Genomic DNA, 26,679 nt, shown 5'->3' with positions numbered 1-26,679 from the left:
CATGTAAGTGGCCTTTAAGATACTTAGACATGATGGTAACAGTTTTCTTCGATGTGAACAAATAAAAAAGTCCTGGAAGTTCGCTCTGAGATGTTTACTACCACTTCCCTGCCTAAACTTCACTGTCGTCTCCCTGCTGATCCATCAGCCAAGTTGCTCATGAGTTGCTCCCTACGTGATTAAGGCAAAATAAGTTAGTAATCTGCTGTTTGAGCCATATACATCAGTCAAGCTTTTCAGGGGGTTAGGAAGTGACCCTATAAAAACTATAGCAAACACATTTGAGGGGAGGGCAATTTCTGGCAAGGCACTGGGGACAACTAGCTGTGGCCAGTCACCCCTGCCTACTCTAAATAGGCTGTGTGTGTCTGTGCCCTGTTTGCTCGCTACCAAACACATGATACAAATGAGCAGAATTAGAGAAAGCTGCACTCCCAATGACCTGCCCTGTCTCAGGGTGAGAGCCATTTCCTGAGAGAAAGGGAAATCTCTAGGTTGTAGGTTCCAGTAAAGCTCAGCTGCCTTGGCTGTCAGAGGGCTTTCTAAGTCTGTGAGGAGCCACAGGCACAGCAAGAGCTCTTCAAACAACAAAATCAGAAGAGATTTCCTGCTTCTTTCATTGAATGGTTGGTAGTTTGCATTTGCAAAATACTGTCTAAAGGATGATAACTGCAAGGAAAACTTCTGCATGATGTGGTATTTCTGTATCCTGATAATGAGGTGTGAAGGGATTTAAAGAAAGAAATTAATGCACTACCCACCTAAGAGCTCGGTACCTACTGATACACCTGTAAATGGAAAATTGCACCTGCATGGGGATGGCATTTCATTGGCTTCTACAGGACTTTATGTAGCTGCAAATTAACAAATTTGATAAAACAGCATTTGGATTTCATTGAATTAGGCATTCAGTGTGAGCTCACATTAACCAGATGACTGGGAAACCCTTGGAGAACACCCTGACAAGTCATCTATGTCTTAGGATCTGATGAAATTGAGAATCACAGAGAGGACTCCTTAGAGCTTTCCTGGAACAGTGTTTACTGGGATAAATTAATAGTATTTTGAACACAGGATACTGTAGCTACAATAAAGTATGTTGCATTGGGTTAGACTTAATGTAGTAGCTTGATACAGTTAATTACCTAAAATCCTCTGATGGAATATTGTACGTTACATCCCACGGTGTAGTATTTACACTGGAAGTGGTCAGTAAACCAACACCGGGTCTTCTAACAGTTAATTCAGCAAGTTCTCACCATGCTGTAGAAGCTCTTGTAGTACTTCTCCTGGGTTTCAGCAAAGGGACTGGAGCCTTTACCTGGCATTTAAATTGCACTTGTGAGCTTTTTGTCTGTTTTCTTTTGCATGGGTGAAAACCCTGGTGAGGAGTCCCCCTTTTTACAGTTACTTCCCCCATAAATAAACCATAGAGAGATGTGTACGTAGGATGTTTTTATTAGATGTATCTGTTTTATCTTTAATGCCAGATTTATAAGGGTCCGGACTGGTCGTTCCGATACACGGGCCTCCAGCTGAACTGTGAATACCGTTTCCGCGCGTGTGCCATTCGCCAGTGCCAAGAGACAGGAGGTCACCAGGACCTGACAGGCCCCTACAGTGCCCCAGTGCTATTCATCTCTCAGAGGACTGAACCACCGGCAAGCACCAAGGACACTGTGCAAACCACAAGGACACAATGGTCACAGAGCGACCAAGTGTGCGCTGCTGTCATCCTTGCACTTTTTGCTATCTTTTCCATTCTGATTGCTGTTATCATTCAATACTTTGTAATAAAGTGAAGAAGAGAGGTTTATTTTAGGACACTGCCCATTACATTTTACTTTCTCATAATCTAAAGTAATTCTGTTCTCTTGCTTTTACAAAAAAGAAAAAACAAACAGGCATTTAGCACCGGCATTGGGACTGATGCAAACCTTTTTGGCCACTTTTAAATGCTTACCGGTAGGTATAGGCTGACACATGTTATTAGAATGCAAGCCACAGAAATACAATCTTTTCTTTAATATGCCTTCTTGCAGTACAAACTCTGTATGGGGCAGGCAAGGTGTGTTTAATGACAAGGGTTTGACCAGTAAACATCAGTGTAAGAATGGTTTCCTGACCCACACTTGTTGTAAGGGTTGCTACCGTCACAGGGAAGAATGTGTAATCGCATTGAAAACTTACACTAACAAACTTGTGCTGTATACAATATTAATCTGATGCTGTGAAAGCAATTTAGCGCTGTATTTCTACCTCCTCATTTGTCTTAATTATTTGGGAAGCAAGATTTATGCTGAAAAACAGAAGGGGCTTTTCTCAGGCAGCAAATAATAAACTGGATGGAAGAGTATGCATGAAGGAAGCTTCTTACTGATAAATGTGGAGTTCTTCACTGCAAGTAGATGTTTTCGAAAGACTACAAGGGGATGGCACAAGTGGTTTATCTTGCCCCCAGGATTTGATGTTTACTTACAAAAATGCCTCTTTTACTTCTCAAAAATAGAGAAGGGAGAGTGTGAGAGAACTTCTTAGACTTCCTACTTTAATTGAAAAACACATTTCCAAAGTTGACCTTTGATTGGATGCAGTTTATACAGCTGTCTGTGCCCTCTGATTTTGGCTAGTTAATAGGTTTTTGAGATAAAATTCATCACTGAACTTTTGCTGTTTCCCCAACATCCACTTGCCGTATCCACCAGAATCAAGCACTGCCTTTTATTTTTTGTTTTCTCTTTCTTTCTTTCTCTCTTTCTTTGGGGCACCAAATCAGAAGATGAAGCATAGTAATTTGCACCAGAAAACTTAAAAGCTGCTTTTTTCTTGAGATCCTAATGTTTAATGTAATGTCTCTTTGGATACTGTACCAAATTGTTGGTTGCATGTAGTTAATGTTGCATTAGAGCACTTTGCAATTGCATAACTCATCATTGTTTTGTGAGCTTGCGTTTGTGAGTTCTTGAATGACCAGACTGAATTTTATCAAGTATCCCATTGAACATCTCGCTGGATGTCGATGATTGCCAGTGACACAAAGCTTGTAGTGAAACTATCTTTAAAAGAAAAAAAAAAATTCCTTGTCTCATCACACTTACATTATTTGTTATACACTTTGTAATTAGCTACTCTTAATTTATTTGAGTTACAAGATAGTGGATCATTAAAGACTTCTAGTTGTGTTCAGTTTAGCATTTTTAATGGTATTAAACACTTCTGTTGGTCTTAATAATAATAAAAAAAGGAACCTCTGTCTTGTGCTTTGAAGATCTCTGAAGAATTTCTCTTATATTAGAACGGGCATGTATTGTAATTGTTTCTACGTCCAATGATCTGTGCTGTAGAATAATGTTGCCGAGCTTCGTTGCCTTTAAAACAACAAAAGAGAAGAAATGGCGAAGAACTCGGCCTCCACGTGGCGAGAGTGTTCTGTCTTTAAGATGTACTGTATGTTTACACTTAATTTCCAAGCTGTCATTTGTACGTATAGGCTGATACCTTCCCACAGGATAACTGATGTTTTCTAGAACCTTCTTCAAAGTGCCATGTTTGGCAGTGCAAATGAGGTTGCGTGTAACAGCCCAGAGATTTCTTACGGTTGAATGTCTAAAACGGTAAGATTTGTTACTACAGTTAATCTGCAGTGACTTCTGTTTTTCATAGTAAAATTCAAATGAGCTCCTATTTTTGATAGTCATTTAATAGTGTATTTGCCATTTGAGCCTCAGTGCATATTACTGCATTGAAGACAGTTTTTAATGTAATCTTAATTTTACCTCATAAACTGTACATTCCAAAAATAAGAGAAAAAGAGAAAAACTCTAAACTTTTTAAAATGTTATAGATACACTACCAAACATATCACTTTACAATTGTACAACGTCGGACTCCATGAAGACGAACCTGTATAGTCTGATAGAAAATAACATAAACTATGTAGCAAAGTATCTTTAAAAATCTGTGGAAAATAAAAGTATCATTCTTTTTTGTGGTGGTTGGTCTGTGCTTTGGCGTGTATCGCCACCGCTGAAGCACGCTCTCGTTCTGCAGCAGCTGCCCTTGGCTGGGCCAGGGCTGATGGTGACAGCTCCCGGGGCAGTGGGACCACAGGGAGGGGTGGCGGGCGCAGGGGCTGAGGCCTGAGGGGCAACGCTGCCCCTTGGGTGTTGGTGGGGACTGAGGTGGCCATGTCCCCTAGTGGTGTGTGGGGCGGTGGTGGGAGCAGCAGTGAGGGTGAGCCACAAGGAGCGGCTGTGTTTGGCACTGTCGGTGTGGGTGCTCATCCCCATCATGGCTGCCTGGGGCTCCTCATGGTAGGCATGGTGGGTAATGTCCCCGCAGTGCCGGGCATCCATGTTGTCACAACATGAAGACACCACCAACGTCTGCCTGAGCAGCATGGCTGTCTCAGACCTGCTCACCCTCCTGGGGCTGTCCATGGATTCCATGGCCTCTGGCCCTGGCCCTTCATGCAGCTGCTGTGCTGCCTCACCCACTACCTCTGTGGGGCTGCACCTGCATCTTCCACATCACTGCCATCACCGTGGAGCATTACCTCACCATCTGCTTCCCCTCAAGGCCAAGGTGGTTGTCACCAACCACCAGGTAAAGGCCACCATTGCCATCCTCTGGGCCTTCACCTTCCTCTCTACCAGCCCCTTTCTTCTGGTCAGTGTGGAGCAGCCTGACAACCATACTGACTTCAGCCATGACTGCGATCTCACGCCACAGGCCATAGATCCCAGCCTGCTGGCCACCATGTTCTGGGGCAGTCACATCTGCCTCAGTGTCCTCCTCTATGGTTCCATCAGCCAGGAGCTGTGGTGGAGAAGCCCACACTCCTGCACAGGGTAGGGATGGTGCAGGGGAACATCCCAGCCATGCTACCAAGCCTTCCAGTGCTCTGAGGGACCGCTGTGGCAGGGATTTTGCTCCCTCACAGCTAAGGCTTCAGCTGGTGTAGCGCTGCACATCAGCAGTGTGACTGCCGTCACAGAAACAGCCCTTTCTGAACTTCACCAGGCAGAACTGAGCATGAGGTAGCCTGCAACTTCAGAGAGACTGAGGTAATATCAACCACCTCCTCCAGTGGGCGCCTCTAGGCATTACACTTCTGCTGCTGAAAAAGGTTGATTTTCTTAGTGGCTTTCGTAGCTCTCCAAGGAGTAAATCCACTGGTTGCCCATGCAGGTTGAAAACCAACAGCTTAACCCTTATGAGCCGTTGGCAGAAAAATCACCCAATACCAAAGCACTTCCTGCTGATGTAGGATGCTGTTAATTTTTAGTTCATTTTCTTAGTCCTAAGTTCATTAACATAACGTCAGGCTCTGGGAGGTTGGAGATCATAGCCTGATCTGGGGCTTTAAACTTTGTAAACAGGGACCAATTGGAAGAAAAAAGGAAAGAGAAGAAACGAACAAAGAAATCCAACTATTGATTAATAAGCATACAACAAAATGCCCTGGTCATTTCTTTTCCCTGCCATTCATGAAGGTTTTACATGCTACATGGGAAACTTCTTTTACCAAGGATGTAATCAGCTTAACATCAGTGTAGGAAATAAAGAAATTCTCACCTTGCTTACTCGTGAGACTAGGATAAGAGCTCAAAGAAAATACTGCTACAACTGCTCATGGTCAAACTGTGGTAAGACCCAGAGATTAATTTTTCCAGGAAAACTTTCATCAGAAGGAGCAGACTGATGCACTTGATTAGACCTGGGACTAATAACCAGAGCTGATGTTAGCTTTCCTGAACATAACTGAGCAGTCCTTCAGCCTAGTTTGTAAAAGGACACAGGAACTATCTCTGTAAATATTACTCAATGTGCAGTTACACTGTATGCTGAAGAAATGGTATCTAGGTGTGGGTTTTGTTTGGTTTTTTGTCACTATGTGTCGAATAAGTGATGCAATATTCTTAAAAGACAAATTAAGAAATTCCTGGTTGTCATCAGGTGAAATTCATGTGGTTGCCCACTTCAGACTGGAAACCCTCAAGCAGAATGACATCAAGCTCTCCTAAGGATTTGCTGCTGTTATTAATGTAGATATAGCTTGGAATTCCTGAATCAGGTAGCATACCAAACTTGGCAAGGACACCAAAGTTACTGAAAAGTGAACTTTTAACCCATGTCTACTTTTCAGTTGCCATCTTAAAATCTCCAGTCCCTAAAAGCAATGACAGACGAGAATCCCCTGTTCTTCAGAAGAGTGATTAAATCCCATGCCGATCATTAGATACATTTTCCCCAAGCACTTCAGATTTTAATCTGCACGTTATTCTCTCAGGGAGTGTCTCTACCTTATAAACAATACAGGAAGTGTAAAGCGTAAAGAAGACATGGTGTTCCCGAAGAATCAAAATTAAACAGCATCGACAAATTGAAAATTGTGAAGCAATAATGGTATTTAGAGGAGAAATTTGAAGCCATTTATCCAAATGCTGAATATCAGCTCCATTCATTTACCACTGAACTGAATGTTTCAAATTATAAATTAAGATTATGGTCCCTTAAGTGTCTGCTTTGATACGAAAATGTTGAAAACAGTTAATCCGTAATTGTTACTTAAAATAACAGCTGATAAGTTGGTACCAAAAGACAAGCCAAATTCTACTAAACCTTTTCTTGAAATTTAAGACTTTTAACCTGGAATGTTAGAAAAATCTGTATGACGAGTGGTGCTACGCACATGCACATTTGTTTTTTTCATTTGCTCTAGGAAATGGACTAATTACTTAAATTTAGGGCAATGTCCTGGGTTCAGCAGTAGCAGTCATTTTTGTCCTTCTTGGTAGCTGGTGCAGTGCAGTGTTTTGACTTTCAGCCTGGGAACAGAACCGATAACAATGATGTTTTGGTTTGGCCAAGGACTTTGTGAGCCTCATGCTCTGCCAGAGAGGAGGGGAAGCCAGGAGGAAGCAGAGACAGGACACCTGACCCAAACTGACCAAAGAGGTATTCCATACCACAGCACGTCATGCCCAGGATGTAACTGGGAGTTAGCCGGAAGGGCTGGGACTGCCGGCTTGGAGGAGGTATCGGTCAGAGCTTGGTCAGGCTGGGGGGGGCAAAATATCAGTCGGCTGGTGCTGAGGTGTTGTATTCTCTTCCCTTGTTATTTCCTTTATCACTATTATTATTGGTGGTAGCAGTAGTGATCTGTGTTATACCTTAGTTACTAAACTGTTCTTATCTCAACCCATGGGAGTTGCATTCTTTTCGATTCTCCTCTCCATCCCTCCGGGAGTAGGGGGAGGGCAAGAAGGGGGGGAGGGGAGTGAGTGAACGAGCCCCCTGCCTGGTTTTAAACCACGACAGGTGACGACTATTCATATTGCTGAGTTTCAGAGATTTCAGGCTGTGGGATCATCATTCAGTCCAATTCACTCCTCAGTCCTGGCTCCATGACTGACTAGTCTCCAATATCTGCAACCTCACACTACGACTCTCTGCGTGCCTCGCAACCTGGCTTCACCTCCATTATCTGTGTTAGGGAAAGAGAAATGAGGTCTGCATCCCAGAGCCTCCTCCTACCATGAAACAGCAACATTAGCAAAGTGTGCACTGGTTTCTGGGAAATGTTCTCAAGTCCCAAAATTTCAATGTAGTTTTAAGCTCCGTGCATAGGAAAAAAGAACAGAGTGGAGCCTTCAGTGCTGTTCCATATCAATTTTGGAAGAGTCCAGGACTTTCCATTACCTTTAACAGGGGCAGAAGAAGCCAGGAGGGAGCAGAGACAGAGCAGCTGACCTGAACGAGCCATCCTATTACTAGTTAACTACTAATTGCTAGTATTAACTACTATTTCATACTACAGCATGCTGTGAACAGTATATAAAATGGTAGGTTACGCAGAAGGAACCAATCAGGTCAGGCTAGGTATGGTAAGCGGGGTGGTGAGAAATTGACTTGTGCATCACTTGTGCTTATTGTTTTTTTTCCTTTTCCTCTTTAGTTTTATATCTCTCTCCTTCTTATTCAGCTTATTATTAGAGGTCTTGTATTGGCCCGTAGCATGGGGAACAAACGAGGAATTAGAGGTGTGTGCACGTCTACGGGGGTATGATATAACAGGCATCACAGAAACATGGTGGGATGGCTCCTATGACTGGAGTGTTGGAGTGAAAGGTTACAGGCTCTTTAGAAAAGACAGGCCTGGCAGGCAGGGAGGGGGAGTTGCCCTTTATGTTAGGGATAGGCTGGAGAGTATGGAACTCTGGGGACAGATGAGCAGTTAACAGAGAGTTTGTGGGTCAGGGTTAAAGGGAATATAGCTATGGGAGACATTACTGTGGGGATCTGTTACAGACCGCCTGATCAAGGAGAACCTGCGGATGAAGCACTCCATAGATAGGAAAAGCCTCACGCTCGCAGGCCCTTGTTCTCATGGGTGACTTCAACCACCCTGACATCTGTTGGAAGGACGGTACGGCCCGGCACAAGCAATCCAGGAGGTTCCTCGATCGTGTGGAAGACAACTTCCTTCTGCAAGTAATAGAGGAGCCGACAAGGAGAGGTGCCATGCTTGACCTCGTGCTCACCAACAGGGAAGGGCTCGTTGGAAATGTGATGTTCCAGGGCAGCCTTGGATGCAGCAATCATGAGATGCTCGAATTTAAGATCCTCAGGACAGTGAGAAGAGCGTGCAGCAAGCTCACTGTCCTGGACTTCAAAAGAGCAGACTTTGGCCTCTTCAGGAACCTGCTTTGGAAGGTTCCATGGGATACAGCCCTAGAGAGCAGGGGGGCCCAAGACTCCTGGTTGATATTCAAGGATCACCTGCTACAAGCTCAGGAGTGCTGCATCCCAACTAGAAGGAAGTGCAGCAGGAGGGCCAGGAGACCTCCTTGGATGGATAAGGAGCTGCTGAGGAAAATTCAATTGAAAAAAGAGGCTTATAAAAAGTGGAAGCAAGGACAGGCGGCCTGGAAAGAATACAAGGATGTTGTCCGTGAAGCTAGGGACCAGGTTAGGAAAGCTAAGGCCTATTAAAATTAAACTTAGCAAGAGGTATTAAAGATAACAGAAAGGGATTCTACAAGTACATAGCAAATAAAAAACAGACTACGGAGAACGTAGGCCCCCTCAGAAAGCTCTTGGGAGAACTGGCTACACAGGATTTGGAGAAGGCTGAGGTTCTGAATCACTTCTTTGCCTCGGTCTTCACTGGCAAAGGCTCTGACCAAACCACCCAAGTCTTGGAAGGCAGACGCAGGAACTGTGAGAATGAAGACCTTGTGCCCACTGTAGGAGAGGAACTGGTTCGAGACCATCTTAAAAACCTGAACATGCACAAGTCCATGGGTCCTGATGAGATCCATCTGTGGGTCCTGAAGGAGCTGGTGAATGAAGTTGCTAAGCCACTGTCCATCATATTTGAGAAATCATGGCAGTCAGGTGAAGTTCCCGACGACTGGAAAAAGGGAAATATAACCCCCATTTTCAAGAAGGGGAAAATGGATGACTCGGGGAATTACAGACCAGTCAGTCTCACCTCTGTGCCTGGCAAAATCTTGGAGCAGATTCTCCTGGAAGGCGTGCTAAGGCACATGAAAAGCAACAAGGTGCTTGGTGACAGCCAGCATGGCTTCACTAAGGGGAAATCCTGCCTGACCAATTTGGTGGCCTTCTATGATGGGGCTGCAGAACTGATGGACAGGGGTAGAGCAGTTGATGTCATCTACCTGGACTTGTGCAAAGCGTTCGACACTGTCCCACACGACATCCTTGTCTCTAAATTGGAGAGACATCAATTGGATGGATGGACCACTCGGTGGATAAAGAACTGGCTGGATGGCTGCATGCAAAGAGTTGTGGTCAATGGCTCAATGTCCAGCTGGAGACCAGTAATGAGTGGTGTCCCTCAGGGATCGGTGTTGGGACCGATCTTGTTCAACTTCTTCATCGCTGACATGGGCAGTGGGATTGAGTGCGCCCTCAGCAAGTTTGCCGATGACACCAAGCTGTGTGGTTCGGTTGATACCCTGGAGGGAAGGAATGCCATCCAGAGGGACCTTGACACGCTTGTGAGGTGGGCTGATGCCAACCTCATGAAGTTTAACCATGACAAGTGCAAGGTCCTACACCTGGGTCAGAGCAATCCCAGGCACAGCTACAGGTTGGGCAGAGAAGAGATTCAGAGCAGCCCTGCGGAGAAGGACTTGGGGTGTTGGTTGATGAGAAAAGGAACATGAGCCGCCTTCAGTGTGCGCTTGCAGCTGGGCTGCATCAAAAGGAGCATGACCAGCAGGTCGAAGGAGATGATCCTGCCCCTCTACTCTGCTCTTGTGAGACCTCACCTGGAGTATTGTGTGCAGTTCTGGTGTCCTCAACATAAAAAGAACATGGAACTGTTGGAACAAGTTCAGAGGAGGGCCACGAGGATAATCAGGGGACTGGAGCACCTCCCGTATGAAGATAGGCTGAGAAAGTTGGGGGTGTTCACCCTGGAGAAGAGAAGGCTGCTTGGAGACCTCATAGCAGCCTTCTAGTATCTGAAGGGGGCCTATAGGGATGATGGAGAGGGACTCTTCATGAGGGACTGCAGTGACAGGACAAGGGGTAACGGGTTAAAACTTAAACGGGAAGTTTAGATTGGATATAAGGAAGAAATTCTTTCCTGTTAGGGTGGTGAGGCACTGGAATGGGTTGCCCAGGGAGGTTGTGAATGCTCCATCCCTGGCAGTGTTCAAGGTCAGGTTGGACAAAGCCTTGGGTGATATGATTTAGTGTAAGGTGTCCCTGCCCATGGCAGGGGGGTTGGAACTTGATGATCTTAAGGTCCTTTCCAACCCTAACGATTCTATGATTCTATGATTCTAATAAGCTCGAGAGAGTACATTTTGCTAAGGTAGTTGAGTATTTACACTGGAGTAGGGACACGGTTTTCCAGCAGAAACACACATATCAAATAAGGTCTCTTATTTATATACCAGCAACTAATCCCCCATATCTGTAAGAGTTCAGCTATTCCTATCACTTCCTCATCACCGCAATGTCTGGTAAATGTTAGCAGCTTGTCTCCACTGCCTCATGGTCTGGGCTGTCCTTACAGGAGCAACACTGGTGGTATGTCTGTGCTTGCCCTCTGTTAACCCTTGTTAATTAGCATGTCTGTGCTTCAAAGATGTAACCATGGTGGTTACTCTATGCTGGAGCTCCCTGCAATGGTGTTTGCTGCCACGGGAAGGCAGAACTCGGCATCCAGCTCAGACATCTCAATGCAAAGTTGAATCTGAGCCTTCTCTGGGCTTTAGAAACCCCACCATTTCTCCATTTAACAATCCACAGCTCTGAGTCACTGGATACAAAAAAGAAGACAGAAAAACCCGTAGCTCACTGCACACACATTAAGTTTTCTTCTTCTGTTGGCTTCGTACTGGGCAAGACCAGCTGTCTGCAGGGCTTGGCTTGGGATGTGTTTGCTGGGGAGGAGAGTGTCATTAAAATGTTACAATGAAAGAAGAGCTGGTATTTTCTGTTTGAGCAAGTTACTTTTAACAGCAATCCTAGTAAATGTATGTAGACTGGGGAGGAAAAAAGCTTTGTCACGTTTACATGCAGCCATGAAGCTTCTTCTACAGGCCTGTGGTGTCCTGATAATGACTTCCTTTATCACCGGCTACGAATTGCGCTGGGAGGTAAACATTTGCCAGGCAGATATTTCCATAGGTACCGCAAACAGGAGGTGTAGCAGTAGGAGGGAAGGAAATGCCCTTTCCCAGGGAAGATCACCCAGGCACCCACCTGCTCCCTAAGCCTGCTGGGTGTTCAGGCAGGGCCTTGTACAGGTTCCTTGTGGCTGGGACCCTGTCTCACTACTCATGGCGTGACCATGTTTCTGCCAGGAGCTTCAGGCTTGGGCTGCTCCTGCTCAGCCTCAGGCGCTGCAGCAGAAGACTTCTTCTCCCAGCGGCAGACCATGGAAATGGTCTGGTTTCCTGGCAGAGTCATTTGAATCCCTCTTATAAATACTCCTTTTGCATACTTAGTACAATATCAGCGCAGCAAACTGCATTCATGAGCTTGCCATGCTTTTTTGTTAGTGCTCAGTCACCATCAGGTCAGACGCTTAGGAAAGGGATGGAGTCTGGGGAGCTTCCAGGCCTGGCACGGCTGCCTCTGGTGACAGTGTAAGGACGAATGCTGTCAATGAAAATAGAAGAGCCCCGTCTGATTTATTCCCAGGAGCCCCATGTCCAGGTGCAGCCTCAATTATTTATGCAAATGAAGACAAAGATGGTTAAAAAAAAAAAAAAGGCAAACAAAGCACCCAAACCAAGAAAAGCAACGGAACCAAAGAAACCAACCAACCAGCTCCTATCCTGCTCTCTTCCAACCTTTCCCTCACCATGGCCTTGGAAAAGCAGCAATCCCAGTGCCAGTCTTGCAGAGTCCAAACATCAATTCATACATAATGAAGAGTTTTGGTCTCATCACAGCACCCATAACATACATGTTAAAAGAGGAAAAGGAGACCCATCTTCAGACTCACTCTACAGCGCTAAGTTCCTTGCTCACTTTCCTACTGAGGTGTAATTACTGTAGTAACCCTGCACTGGAAAGTTACTACCAACAAAACCAAACCAGCCTGGGGAAGCTACGCTCTCCTTCCCCAGAGGAAGCACATAGCACAGATGAAAGGATGGGATTTGCCAGTGTAACATCTCTGCTGAAGAACAGTCGTGCCGCAGCAACGGCAGAAAGGAACACGACTCCCCACACTCCACCAAGCTAGTTACACCAGCGAGACGATTAGCAGGGTACAAAAGAAATGACCCCCTCGAACAGAAACCCTCACGCTGCCAGCTCCCTGCTCCCCAAACTGGATGCAGAAGCCCCTTCTGCGCCGTGCAGCTGACCGCCTGTTCCTCGGATCCCTCTTTTGCCCGCGGCCTTGGATTTTCTCGGGGAGGCCACCAAGGGCCAGACCGGAGCTGCGGTGCAGGCGGGCGACTCCGACCGCAGCACAGAGCAGACCGCGCCGGACAGAGCCGCGCTCCCCGGGGCCCCGGAGCCGCCGCTCCGCCCATCACACAAGCCCCGCCTCCTCTCTCCCTCCCGGTGTCTATTGGCAGAGGGGCCCGCCCGTCAGCGGCGGTTGCCATGCTGACGGCCCCGCCGCCGCGACGCCCTGAGGGAGGAGCGGGGTCACCATGGGGCGGGGCGGGGCAGCGGGCGGTACCGCCACCGCCACCGGTACAGACACCGATGCACGGCGCAGAGGAGGCGGCGGAGGGGCCGCGGGTGAGCGCGGCGAGCACACAGACCGACAGCATGACCGGTGAGTGGTGCCCGCCGCGGGGGGGGCCGGTTGCGGAGCGGGGGCCTGGGGCCTCCCCGGCCGGGAGAGAGCTGCGATCCCGCCGCGGTGGGGAGCTGGCAGTAACGGCTGGCGGAGGCAGGGGTGCTGGCAGGCCTCTCGCGGGTCGCTTCTTGCCTGCCGGGTGTTTCGGAACGCCCGGCACCGTGCGGTGTGTCCTCTCCTCGGGGCGCTGTGAGGCTCTGCCCTCCCCGGCGCCGTGCGGCCCCCCCCTCAACTGCTATTTCATAGGGTGCTCCTGCCCGTTACAGACAGGGCAGTAAGAGTATCCCCGCCCCTACTTGCCTGTGCTCTTAGTCATAGGGCCTTCTGATCATACGTGCTTGTGTTTTGTTTCCTCCTCTGCCAAAGTTATTCCCAGCTCTACACCGTGTATTTTTAATGTGTATGAAATGCAGTCTGCATTAAAATGCTTTCCTTCTGCGGGGTGTCTGTACTAACCCCGTAGCAGTGCCCATGAATTTTAGTAGAGAGCAACTTAGTCACAGCGCAGGGGATGTCAAAATAATGCAGATTTTGATAGATTCCATGTATTCCATCGCTGCAGGCCTAGCAGAGTGGGGTATACATACAGATCACCCATGGGCTGTATATATAGCTCTCAGACTGAGGACCACAACAGGGTTGCCAGGTCTCCTTGATAGGTAAAGGGGGTTGGGGGTGGGGGTGGTGTTCATTCTAGTTTAATGAAAATCCTATTTCCAAGTGAGCAAAGGAAACGGTTTCTCATCTACTTTCCCCAGACAGGAGTGTGACGTCACTGATTTCCTCCTCGATGATGTCAAAGCACAGTACTAGTTCCGTGCTTGGAACATGACTTCTTTCGGACTTTGCACTAGGGACTCCTATGTTGCAACCATGGCATAATCCTGTATCTGAACCGTGTCCGGATGAACAGTGCCCTGCTCCTTTTAGCCTTCAGGTGCAGGCATAGCAGGGTTTTTGATGCTGGCCTTCACAGACCACTCTCCCTTGAACCTGCCTCTCACTGGGTGAGATCCCTAACCTGGAGGAATAAAATCATACCTTTGTATGAAGCAGAGAAGCTGTGTAAAGTAGGGAAGCTGTGAAGACTCAGTGCACATTGAAAGAGTGCTCTTTTTATAGACAGTTTTGCTTAAATTCTGTATGATGTCTTCTACCTTATTTCCAGGCCACTTTAATCAGTATTCTCTTCACTCTGTTGAATTTACAGGACCCTTTAACTAAGTTGATAAAGGTGTGGATACATAGATACAGTAACTGTGACCACAGGTCTTTCTTTTTTCATCATAATATTTTGCTTCATTATAAATTCAGGTCTATTCACAACAGGCACATTCTTCAGTTTGTTTCCTGTGTGTTTGACAGGTCACATTCAGATTAGGTCCAAGAAAACAAACAGTAATTCAAACTTGTTTCTGGTGTATTCTGTTTTAAATCTACTCCTTATGCCAAGTCGTAATCCCTTTTAGAAAACATGATGGTATACATGTGACTTGGTATCAGTGCCACTGTTTATTTTAGCTTGCCATTTAGGAAGTGTGCATGTGTGTGCTACAGCAGGAATGAGCAGAGGCCATAATGAGAATGACTAAGACAAAAAAAATCTGCTTGTTTAGATGTGGCTTGTAGACTTACTTTTACAGTTTATTATTAGGACAAGTGACAACAAATCTTCATGTGTGCCACTTGCCTTGTACATTTCTAGCACACGCATCTGATTGTGCTGACCAGTGCCCCTTGCAGTGCTTGTGTACAGTGGGAAAGCGTAGCTGGGCAGCCTAAGGAGTAGTGGGCAGTGTGGCATCAGCTGGTGCTGCTGAGAGGTCTATAGCTGCTTTCCAAAATCACACTTTTGCATGAAAAAAAGCCTGCTAAAATGCTGCCTGAAAATGGTATTTCAGTCATGGGTTGCATGTTTATCTGCTGTCCTAATTGTTTGGGTTCACAGACATGTCATTAAATTAACCTTCTTCCCCACCAAAGGAATCTTAGTATCTGATTATGTTTCTTCCAAACTGGTGGGACTGCTTAAACAAATGTTTTTCTCTGTTCTGTTCTTACCTCTGCCTCTTCCTCTTTTGCACAAACTTTAACATTCGTTGGAAGGGATAAAAACGGAAATAAAACTACTGAGCACACTTGAGACCTGCAGAAGAATATGTGGTTTTACAGCTCTCTTTAAGCACCCCTGAAGTAGGGACTGGAACTTTTCGAAGACATAATTAAACTTCTTGCCAAGTGTGAGTCAAGACAGCTTTACTTCTGGGATGGTGCAAGCACTGGTGCAGTACTTCATCCATTTTCATTTGTGGGATACTCGGTAATGTTGAGCACTGGTTCTCAGCATGTCCAGTTTTTTAGCAGAAGAACAACACAGCACAAGGCAGTGGGTGGAGAAAGGATTCTTTGCTACCGCTTTGATTATTTAGTCAGAAGTAACAGCATGAAAAATAGGTTTAACTTTTTGTAAAACTCTAACTAAAGTTTAAGCAGACTAAAAATCCAAAAGTAGGTTTCTGCAGAACAGATGTAACTGGAAGGTTTCACAATGGCTCATCCACTCTTGCTGCGGGTGTCAGTGTAAGATCATGATGCATGCCTGGATGTTTTTGCTTGCATCTGTGGTGAGCCTGAAGCTGAATCAGAAGCTGTGTCTCAGGTTTCTGTAAGCATTTCTGAGTCTTTTAAGCACTTTAAGTTCTGTGGGACCTGATCTTTGATTTCTGTTCTTCACCTCTGAGCCGAATTAACTCACATAATTTCAGTGAAAGTTTCATCACTTTCTCTTGTTGCACAGATCTGAGCTCTGCATCCAGATGTGAGCATTCTGAGTTGACAGTTACTGCCCTGACGAATACAGTGTGGGTTTAGCTGCTGTAAATAGCAGAAGTGGTAGATGAACCAGCTTCTGTAGCAGCTGTGGTGTACAACAACAATGTGGGGTATCTTCATAAATATTCTTTAATAATTTTTTTTTCTTCTTCAAATGACAGGTCAAATGCCAAGACTTTCTAAAGTCAATCTTTTTACTTTGTTCAGCCTCTGGATGGAGCTCTTTCCTTCGACTGAGCAACAAAAGAAATCACAGGTAAATCTGCTTAGTGTTAATTGGTCTTTCTGAACAGTTCCTGCAGTGCATGTAACAACTGCTGTTTACACGACAGATAGTTCAGAGGAAAAAAAATCCAAACCAAACAAATCTGCTGATAATAGTTTTTTTCAGTTATTTATTAGGAGGAGAAAAAAATCCAGTGGTGGGAGAAAAATAGCAGACTGGTTAAATAGCTGCTTCTGAAAAACTGTACCCCTGACAGCTGAAGCAAATGCTAAAAAATGGGGACTATTTTGAAGAGCCTAACAAAAGAGGCATGGTGTATACTGGGCACTTCTTAGCATATGCTGATTGTAACTTTAAAAACAGCGTGGTTGATGGTATAGAGGTACTCGTTTAGAATTAAAATATTCATGATTGTAGATGAGTTCTGTTATAGAGTGGAGGTGCACAGAACTATCTGAAATGTTTGTTGATCAAGAACTTGTAGATAACTACCTTGGTTACAGTGAAAAGAAACCGTCCTTGACAATGGATCTGCTAAATAGTAGCCAGTTACACTTCAGAGTGTCCTGGAGCAGCATGTTTTGTTCTGTGATCAGAGTTCTTAACTGGTCTTACTTTGTGCAGAGCACAACCATGTGCTAAGATCCATGGCACATGGATCACCCAGGACACAAAAAGACAGGAAAAGAATTTGAGTGACAGGCCTAATTTTCAGAGTTTGGTATGTCTGAAAGAGGTATAGATGAGTCTATACCTATAGTATATACCTGTATCTATAGGTTAAGTCTGCCACTATACAGACTTCAGAAGCAGGTTCAAATTTAGTAATTCAGTTAGGAATGGGACTTGGATTATCTTGTAGGGTTTTAGTACAGACTCATTTCTGAAACCATGAAGAAATCGGGTAATTTACAGATCCAAGGTGACAGTGTTCTGGTAACAGCTGAACTGCATAATGAGATGTGTTTCACTGGCTTCATCAAACTAGCTTGTGTCCAGTTTCCTTACAATACATGGGAATCCATGTGTAAGCGCTTTTGTCTATGGTTCGTAGACTTTTTCCATGGAATATTCTTTAGAATCTGGATTCATTTCTATAAATGAAGAGACAGAAGTAAAGCTAAAGAAGCTATTGTTAAGCTTAAAACAGAAATTAAGCTAAAACAGAAATTGAAATTAAATTCATAGCATTTCCAGATGCTGGATGATTCAGAGGGTTTTTCAGCTATAATTGACAGAATTTTCTGTGCTGTGCCTGGAATTTGGTATGTGCAAAGCAATGACCAAAATCATGAATTTGCTACAAGTCCCTGTTTGAAGCTTGACAGGGGCACAGCATGCTGATATTAAAAAGCACATGTAGAAACTACACATGCACACAAAAATACTGCTTTGGGAAGTGTTAACAGAGATTGCTTAATGATTCATATCACAATTGGTAATGAAGAGCCATATGCTCTGATCCTGGTTGGTCAGTGTTCCCTAAGGAGGAGCTGTAACATTGCTATGGACCTGATGTTGAAAAAAAGTAAAATAATAGAAATGCATTTTTCTGTAGGTGAAGAAGAGTGGCCTAGTTGTGGTGAAAAATATGAAGATTGTTGGTCTTCATTGTTCCAGTACAGACTTGCATGCTGGCCAGATTGCACTCATAAAACATGGATCGAGACTTAAAAACTGTGACCTTTATTTCTCCAGAAAACCGTGTTCAACCTGTTTAAAAATGATTGTAAACGGTAAGCAATGACTGCGGTAGATTTGGGGTAAATGTGACACTTGTGACTGGTAGTATCTGAAAGCTCGTTTTCTCTTTGGACTGTCCCAGTTGTGAAAGCAAATCCCTAACTTGTGTGGCCTGCACTGGTATTTTCCACAAGGCTGAAAACAGTATTGAATGTACATTTTCCTGGAGCTGATGATCAATAGATTAGGGTTTGCTACTGAGACACTATTTATCTGTGCAGCTATTACTATTGGTGATGCTTGTCTCTTGGTTGGGATGCACTGCTGAGATCCTGACAATCCAGTTGCACTTTGCCAAAGCAACCAACCCTAAGCCTAATAATTAGGCCTAAATAGCTACATTTTTCCTTGCCCTCCCATTGCTTGTCAGTGGAACCAGAGAAAGGGTGCCTTTTATGCAGGAATCACAGGGAATACTTAAGGTTTTCCTTTTCCCAAGTCAGATGAAGACAAGTCAGATTATTCACTTCCTTAAATGGGATCTGCTAGGACAGCCCTTCTGCAAGCATTGATTCTTACTCTCAGAAACAGCTTCTGTTAGTGCTAGCTTTTTTGTGTGGTATTAATATATCTGGTGTAGTTGAGATGCAAAATTAGACTGTCACAAAGATCTTAGCATTTAGAAAACTCCAGTTTTTGTCTACAGTCTGATTAACAAGTTAGATAACCTCTTGATACTTGTATCTAGTAGCATTTTTGTTGTCCAGACACCCCTCAAGCAGCATTCAGGGCCTTAAAGGAGTAAAACCAGGGTTAAACAGTAGTGTTGAATATGCGGTTTGTGTTCCACTGTACTTGTATGGTTCCTTTTGCTGCATTATCTTCTCTTCCAGCTGGGGTGAACAGGATTTCTTACTGGCCTGCAGATCCTGAAATCAGCTTGCAGAATGAGGCATCCAATCCCATGACTACGGATGATGCAAAGCTAGATGCCAAAGCAGTAGAAAGACTGAAGTCAAATAGTCGTGCTCGTGTGTGCGTGCTGCTTCAGCCCTTGGGGTGCTCCATGGTGCAATTTGTTGAAGAAACTTCCACCAAGTTTGATTTTATTCAAAAAATAGTAAAATCTCAGCCTGACTCTAATGCTGACTTTTACACTGCATGTAGGCAAGAGAGAATAAAAGAGTATGAAAGTTTATTCCTAATTTCAAATGAGGAAATGCACAAGAAAATATTGATGACAATAGGACTGGAGAACCTCTGTGAAAATCCATACTTCAGCAACCTGAGGCAAAATATGAAAGATCTTGTCTTGGTCTTGGCCACAGTGGCTGCCAGTGTCCCTGTCTTTGGATGCTTTGGATTTTACAACAGTGAATCACAACGAACAAATGAAACAGATCATCAGAGTTTGCCCCAAGAAATTGCAAGGCACTGTATGATACAAGCCAGACTACTTGCATACCGGACAGGTGAGTTGTTACAGTACTGCAGGAAGAATGGGTCTCATGAGAAGAGCAAGTTCCTCATTTCAGTCTTAGTCTACCAAATAATTCCTTGAGCAAGCTGCTGAATTCTGTTTCTACATCTGTGAAACAGGAATGGCAGTAATAGTAAAAACTCCACAGGGGTACATAGTATTGTGAGTGAAAGCTTTCCAAGAGAAAACCAATGCAGGTATTTAGGAAATCCTGCCCTGCCAACATGTCCAACACCTGTCTAGAAAAAGAATACAATGGCATTTGAATTCTTCAGGCTGCTCTGAGGCTCTTTTTACTGTGGCTTCACAAGATGCTTCTGTTATCAAATACATGCCAATATTTCAAGCAGATTATGTACACTTCTTCAGAAAAAAAGAGTGAAACAAAGGCCTTTCACTAAGGCATTAAGTACAGTTGTATTAAGTTTCTTAGTTCTAATCTTATTAGTGAAAATGCTTCTATATCTGATGGAGGGTTTCTTTGCAGGGATGCTGGAATTTTGATGTACAGGCTTTTTGGCTAGAAGGATAGTTATTGACCACCTTTTGATGATACGGATGACTTCTGTTAGCTACTTTATTCTGTTCGGGTAGCAATGCAGTAAATTGGTACCTTCTTGCAGAGAACAGAATATGAAGACTTATGAAGAGTTAAAACTTAGTAGTACTCGTTAGCATTGGCTTTTTCATCTAGATAGGATAGTTGCTTTTTAAAAACCCTTGCAAACAAAGCATATTCCATATTTAAAGCTTTTTCTTTTTTTTTTTGTTTTTATTTTTCCCTTGGTACCCTCTGTGAATCTGGTCACCCAAAGTTGCAGAAGAGATGGAATTGTTACAAATAATTTGGAAGTTTCATGGAACCAGTTGGGGTTTTTTTTTGTACATCTGCTGTTGTACAGAGCACAGTGGAATGAGCAAACTTTACTATTCATTCTTGAGGCAGCAAAATTCAGTTTTACCTGTGCTGTTCAGGTCTGGATTTTGAGAAAACTCTTACTCCGCTTTAGTCCTGAAATAAAATTAAAATAAATAAACGGCACACACACATATTAGGTGCTTGCATTATTATATAGGTGGATATAAGGAGAGCAAGATTATAGGATGTTTTCTATTCAGGCTTAATATGCATGAGTGACTAGTAAGTATGCAGAATATAAAGTCAGCCCTCATAAAACATATCTTTGGCAGGAAAGATCCTCTTTAAGGTGACTGTATGTGTTAGTGAGACCAAGGATGATAGAAACAGTTAATTGTCTTCTACATCACTGGAAACCTGAAACATTTTTTTCTCCTTGATATGCTCAATTTTTACTGGTCAAGACTCTCATCAGTAGCTACTGGAGAAGATTTCCAAGTTCCATGAAAATCTTCCAAGTCACATAATGGAAGTTCTGTTTTTCCTGTGGTGGTGATGGGAAACACCCCCCAAAATAGGATTATTAACATTTTGTCTCTGAATTAGGTATAAAATACAGCTAATTTTGATAGGAGTTCAGACCACAGAGCCATAAACTTAAGGAATGGCAGAAACTAAGTAATTAAATTGTAAACAGCTAGAAGGTTTTTATCAGTTTGCCATCTCACGTGTGAACCTGTCCACATATATTCTTGGCGCACATATACTTGTCTATGTATTGGTTGTCCCTTAGCAGGTGTGAACAAATGTATGTAGCAGTGTTGAATGGCTGGCCTTGTAGTTAAAGTACACTCAGCTTTTGGAGTAGACATGTATGACTTAGAAGCTCTTAATTTTTCTTTTCTCCTGTCCGTGATGCAACAATAAATATTATTCCTTACTTTAGGATGTTGTATGTTAATGTACAGGTAATTCAGAAGTGCTTTATTTATTATTTGCTGCTAAAATGTTATGTATTTTAGAGGACCATAAAACAGGAGTTGGAGCTATTATTTGGGCAGAAGAAAAATCAGTAAGTATTGAAAAAGTTCCTCTTTCTTGCACTCACAATTCATACACTTGTATCTCCTTTGAGCTGTTATTTTGCTTTAAGTTTTTGCACGTGCGTTTTTCATACACACACAGAGAGCACTACAGAAACCTCATTCTTTAGTAACTAAGTTAATGACTGCTTCTTTGATAATGCTGTCAAGATGAAGGGGAAGTATAAATGAGTTCAGTAACTACCACAGTGTCTCTGCTTACTTTTCCAGTGTGCCTGCTTCCTTAGCCTTTGTCAGTTAACTCCAGGTGCCCTGGCTACAGAGTTTTGCCGCAGCTGCTGATCAGGCAGCCTGTGCCTGTTCTGCAGGTCCCTCTTTGCAGCTTTTATTTTGGAGAGCTCTCAGTACAATCAAGCCTCACAATCTCTGAAGGATTTTTGTTGCCATTGAAATGCCATAGTGGCTTTAGCACATTTTGGATCAAAGTGGTATTTTTCTACAGGTATTGTTACAGTGCTTTTTCCCATCCAAGCTAAAGTTTTTATCCCTTTATGTCTCTGATTATGCGTGTTACCAGTCCCAGGGAGCCTCATTCTTCATGCAGCTGCAACATACTCTTCATTGGTTTTTAACGCTTCAGTCATCAGCTGCTCATTGCTGTTTTCTCTTTTGTCCTGATTTCAATCACTGATTGCTGCTTACTTAGCACACTGGGCACTGGGTCTGTTGAGAGACAGGTGAAGCAGTCTCTGGCACATCAAGAGCTAATTCCAATTTTGTACATTGCAGAAAGGCTCAAGGACTTAATCCTTCCTCATTTTTGTTCCTGCTATCCATACTACCTGATAGAAGGAAAGCCCTTAAAGCCTGGTGCAGTGTGTTGTGTGCAGTGTTCAGTGGAAAAGCTCCATAGAGAGAGCCATCAGCAAGAGCCTAGTTCTCTTTTTAACTGCCATAACTTGGCATTAACTGTGAAAGTATACATTGCACAACACTTTCACTTAATACTCAGTGTAAATGTCTCCTACTTTAATGGTTTGCTTACTGTTGCAGAGAAGCTGTGATGGAACAGGAGCAATGTATTTTGTAGGCTGTGGTTACAATGCCTTTCCTGTTGGATCTGAATATGCTGATTTTCCACACATGGATGATAAACAAAAAGATCGGGAAATCAGAAAGTTCAGATACATTATACATGCGGAGCAGAATGCCTTAACGTTCAGGTAATGGGCTTATTTTTACCAGGGAGAAGAATGAGATGGTTCAGAAACAATGCCATGACGAATGAATGTGTGATGAAGTATGGATTGCAGTCACAGTCTTGCTTATGCCTGTAATGCAGAACTTGGATGCGCATGGGCACAGCTTCTAGGATTTCTTCAGACTTCTTAAGTGAATTGGTTTTTAAAGGGTATTCACTCCGATGCATAGCAGCTCCTTCAGATACAAGCCACTGCCTCTGTTTCCTGCCAGGACCATGGTGTCCTAGCAGGAAACCTGAAATAAGGAAGAGTGGCAATTGTTGAGGCTTCAACAATGATGTATGTGGAGAGGTGGGATGGGTGTTTTGTTCACAGAGAGTAAAACCAAACTAGATATCGTTGTGTACTTGTGCACTTCGTTAGGAATAAGTGGCTTCTGAGAGTAGATCATAGAATCACGTAACACTTCTTTGCTTGCTCTTGTGAGGTATTAATTTTGTCACTATTAAAAACTATCAAGATATCTGAAATTCTGTTTTTTGACTGCCTGTAGGTGTCAAGAAATAAAGCCAGATGAGAGAAGCATGATATTTGTGACAAAATGTCCATGTGATGAATGTGTCCCTTTAATCAAAGGCGCTGGTATCAAGCAAATCTATGCAGGAGATGTTGATGCTGGAAAAAAGAAAGCAGACATATCCTATATGAAGTTTGGTGAAGTTGAGGGTGTAAGCAAATTTACAGTAAGTGTCTAAATGTACTATAGTCTAAAAACTGGGCTGCACTGTGGGGAGGGTGGAGTGGGCGCAAGAGGTGTGTTTTCTTGTGTTGTTTGGTCAAGTGAGTAGAATTGAGAGGTTGCTCTGTTACAACACTGGGGAGAAGTGCTGTGCCATATGCCAGAGGGTGCTGCCAAGTGTATCTGTTTAACTGCCTTGCAGATTTCCCTCTAACTCACTGCTGTTGTTCGAGTGCCTCGTCACGCTGAGGTTCTCTCCAAGCTTCCCTGTCACAGTACAGCAGCTGATGTGGGAGATCACTGTGTGACTACATAGGCCCTTCCAGTAGCTCCCAAAAGAGCTGCAGTGGGTTTTGAAGGTGGCTAAGTGTCCTTGCACTCAGGGTGCTCACCATGGCAAACAACAGCACTGGTGGTTTGAGCAAGCTCATTTCTCCTTCTCAAGGGAGTAAATGACCACACATCCCTTAATAGGTTTTTATTTGCAAAGTAAGTGTGTGTTGGAGGTGGAGTCCTTTATTCCCTGCCTCACCCCTAGTCATGCCTTACAGTGAAGAACAATGGGGTACTTTATCCTTCTCCCTTTGCTCTTTTTTCTGTCTTCTGGAATAAGTAAACATTTTCTTCTTCTTTTACCAGTGGCAACTAAATCCACTGCACACCAATGCCCTTGAATTCCATGACCCCACAGCCAGGGAAAGTAAGTAATTTTTTCATTAATTCATGTCATGACTGAAGTCAGTAAGTGAGATCCCGTTTTAAACAAACTTGAATTGATTAGTCTTAATTCATCTTGATTTCAGTTAGTTAAATTTTGCTGTGAAAACTTCTCTGAGCTTTTTGAATAGATGAACTAATGGTAAGTTGAAAACAAGTTTGTTTTAACAAATGCTTGGCACTGGTACACACATTACAAAACCTAGTAATGCTGTTATCAAGGTCAACAATATGCTGTTTGACACAGATAATTTCAGACTACTGTATAGGGTTTTAGATTTTGTTTTGTAAAGACTTTTTATACTGTGCTCTATAAAGAGTGCCATTCTTTTTCAAGAGAAATTGGACTCCTCCAAGTCATTTAAACACATTTTGTAGAACATTTGAGTGTTTCTTTTATGAAGTGGAATCTATGCCAGTGCTTTTCAATCAGCATTTGTTTTTGTGTGTTTATATACACATATATAATATAAAGGCCACAAAATCCTTGTTGACCTGCACTCCTGTAGCAAGGAAGCTGTCATCCTCTGAAATAGAGTTTGGACGAGTCTTATCTTGAAGCCTTTTTGTGCTACAGAAGGGACCCACCAATGGCATCTACTGTCAGCTACCAATCCTTAAAATGTTTCTCATCCAGAGGGGAAAATAATGCGGAAAAAGAAGCTAAATAATTTTTGTGCCTCAAGCACAAAGATACGGAGTGTAAAGATAGCGACCTGGCAGTTACTCAAAGAATTGAGTACCAGGCTAGGAGCATAAGAAAGACTGAAGGTGGGGTCTGTAGCACATGAATAACCACATACTACAAGCTAATTCCTAATGTGAACTAGAGATCAGCAGAGACTTCTCTTTGTTAGCAATTTCCTCATGGGCTCAGGAAAAGGGGCGAGGGAAGGGCTCAGAGTAGTGTGTGTGGCATTAGTAGTCACTGCAAAATGTTAGAGCGTGTTTATCCCTCTCTCTGCTAATGGTTTTTAGGCCTAGCTAGAGAAAGATTCACCTTTGATAGGGCTCATTTCTCTAAGAGTGTTTTCTTCAAGATGGCATGCTTCCATTTCAATACTGAACTGGTACAAGTTGCTTTCTTTCCTTGATGTGTTTCTCTTGCTATGATTACTGCATGCTCCTTTGTAAGCGGAAGAAGACAATCTCTGTCCCTCTCCCCATCCCCAGTGTTATTCCAGTGGGCCATTATGTGTTGAGTATTTAGGCTATACTTACTACTGTATTAATGTTTTAAAAATATTTTTTCTCTTTAGATGGGGTTCAGAAAACAAAGTCACTAGATGACCAGCAGCACCAAAGCAAGAAACTGTGTCTTGGTCACTATTGAATAATTAAGCACTTCTGCAGTCTTGCTCTGTGTTTTTTTTATAATGCAGCCTGTTTGCACTTTCAAATAGAAAGAGTTTTATTTATTGTTTGGAAAGTGAATTTTAGAATAAGTTTATTTATGATGTCTTTAATGTTTTATGGCATTACCTGAAGGTATTTTTAATTTAGAAGTTCTTCTTGGCCAAAACCTGCTGCTTGTATTTTCTGTGAAAGTAACTGGGTGGCTGATCATTATTAACACATTAAAACATAAAAAGGACTGAAACTTTGTTGCTGGCAGATCACAGTAATAATAAAATGGTACCTTTTTGCTTGGTGTACAGACTGAGGGAACGGATTTCCGAGTTCTGGGCTAGCAGAATGCAGAAATAAGCCCTAGTTTTTCAAGTACAATCATCAAGGGAATCTTTTAGGAAATGGTAGATAAATAATCACTAGCAGTTATTACTGTTCCTGAAAGTGGCTTTTACTTCTCAGTCTGCTTGTATAAAGGAGACGAAGCCATGGGAATGGCCATCATTTTTGAGTAAGTGGTTTGAATATCAAGCTTCTCTCTCATTCACACTGTTCCAACTACCACAGCAGCAGAACTATTTTGTTTTGTGGCACCTGCATTGCTGCTCTGTTTGCTTCCGGAAGTGCAGCCCATCTGAATTGATGCAGGCAAAGATTAGCTTTGCTTTTCTCAGCTTCTGGATGCAGGCCTAAAAGAACTCAGCTGTGTGCGTCTCACTGGCCCCTACATACAGTGTGAAGATTTTGAGAGTTTAGGTTTTGTTAATCATCTTCATTAACAGGCTTGTAGGACTACAAAAGCTAATAAAGCACCCAATGTCCTGTTATTTCTTACAGAGGATGATCTATACCAGCAGAATTGCCTGATAAGGATGCTGGGGGTGGACTCTTCATTAGGGACTGTAATGATAGGACAAGGGGTAACGGGTTCAAACTTAAACAGGGGAAGTTTAGATTGGATATAAGGAAGAAGTTCTAGATGTAGGTCAGGTATTAGGAAGAAATTCTTCCCTGTGAGGGTGGTGAGGCACTGGAATAGGTTGCCCAGGGAAGCTGTGAAGGCTCAATCCGTGGCAGTGTTCAAGGCCAGGCTGGACAAAGCCTTGGGTGGCATGGTTTAGTGTGAGGTGTCCCTGCCCATGGCAGGGGGGTGGAACTTGATGATCTTTAGGTCCTTTCCAACCCTGACTATTCTACGATTCTATGACTGTTGATGATCTGTGGAGCAAGGGTGAC

General features: G+C 43.5%; 3 protein-coding genes across 12 annotated transcripts in view; all 3 read left to right on the top strand.

Moving 5' to 3' along the window:
- The window catches only part of FNDC3A (fibronectin type III domain containing 3A), a 125,514-nt gene extending 121,527 nt beyond the window's left edge, over positions 1-3,987 (top strand). For all 9 annotated transcript variants that reach the window (XM_062607337.1, XM_062607336.1, XM_062607338.1 and 6 more), the window contains one exon: positions 1,491-3,987. In XM_062607337.1, coding sequence (XP_062463321.1) covers positions 1,491-1,802 — 312 coding nt within the window. In that variant the 3' untranslated portion in view covers positions 1,803-3,987. The remainder of the gene's footprint in view (positions 1-1,490) is intronic.
- LOC134157932 (motilin receptor-like) lies at positions 3,393-5,547 on the top strand. The gene is given in 7 exon segments (XM_062607404.1): positions 3,393-3,447; positions 4,199-4,291; positions 4,294-4,363; positions 4,365-4,441; positions 4,444-4,503; positions 4,506-4,571; positions 4,574-5,547. Coding segments are annotated over 7 exon segments (702 nt in total). The 3' UTR covers positions 4,855-5,547.
- A 7,563-nt stretch (positions 5,548-13,110) lies between these two features.
- On the top strand, positions 13,111-26,282 carry CDADC1 (cytidine and dCMP deaminase domain containing 1). Of its 2 annotated transcripts, none has more exons than XM_062607322.1 (9): positions 13,111-13,288; positions 16,306-16,400; positions 17,929-18,106; positions 18,947-19,525; positions 21,415-21,464; positions 22,489-22,658; positions 23,191-23,380; positions 24,016-24,076; positions 25,353-26,282. In XM_062607322.1, the coding sequence occupies exons 1-9, from the start codon at positions 13,111-13,113 to the stop codon at positions 25,424-25,426; spliced, it is 1,575 nt and encodes a 524-aa protein (XP_062463306.1). In that variant the 3' UTR covers positions 25,427-26,282. The 2 variants fall into 2 exon arrangements, with proteins under 2 accessions (XP_062463306.1, XP_062463307.1); XM_062607323.1 differs by having other exon boundaries at positions 13,190-13,288; positions 16,352-16,400.
- Positions 26,283-26,679: the final 397 nt, after the last annotated feature.

This window comes from Pezoporus occidentalis, unplaced genomic scaffold (genome assembly GCF_034315485.1).
Source record: "Pezoporus occidentalis ecotype Australia unplaced genomic scaffold, CSIRO_AGI_Poc_V1 ctg122, whole genome shotgun sequence".
Taxonomy (NCBI): domain Eukaryota; kingdom Metazoa; phylum Chordata; class Aves; order Psittaciformes; family Psittacidae; genus Pezoporus; species Pezoporus occidentalis.
The sequence above is the reverse complement of the archived record's forward strand: the minus strand, read 5'-3'. Positions and strand labels throughout refer to the sequence as shown.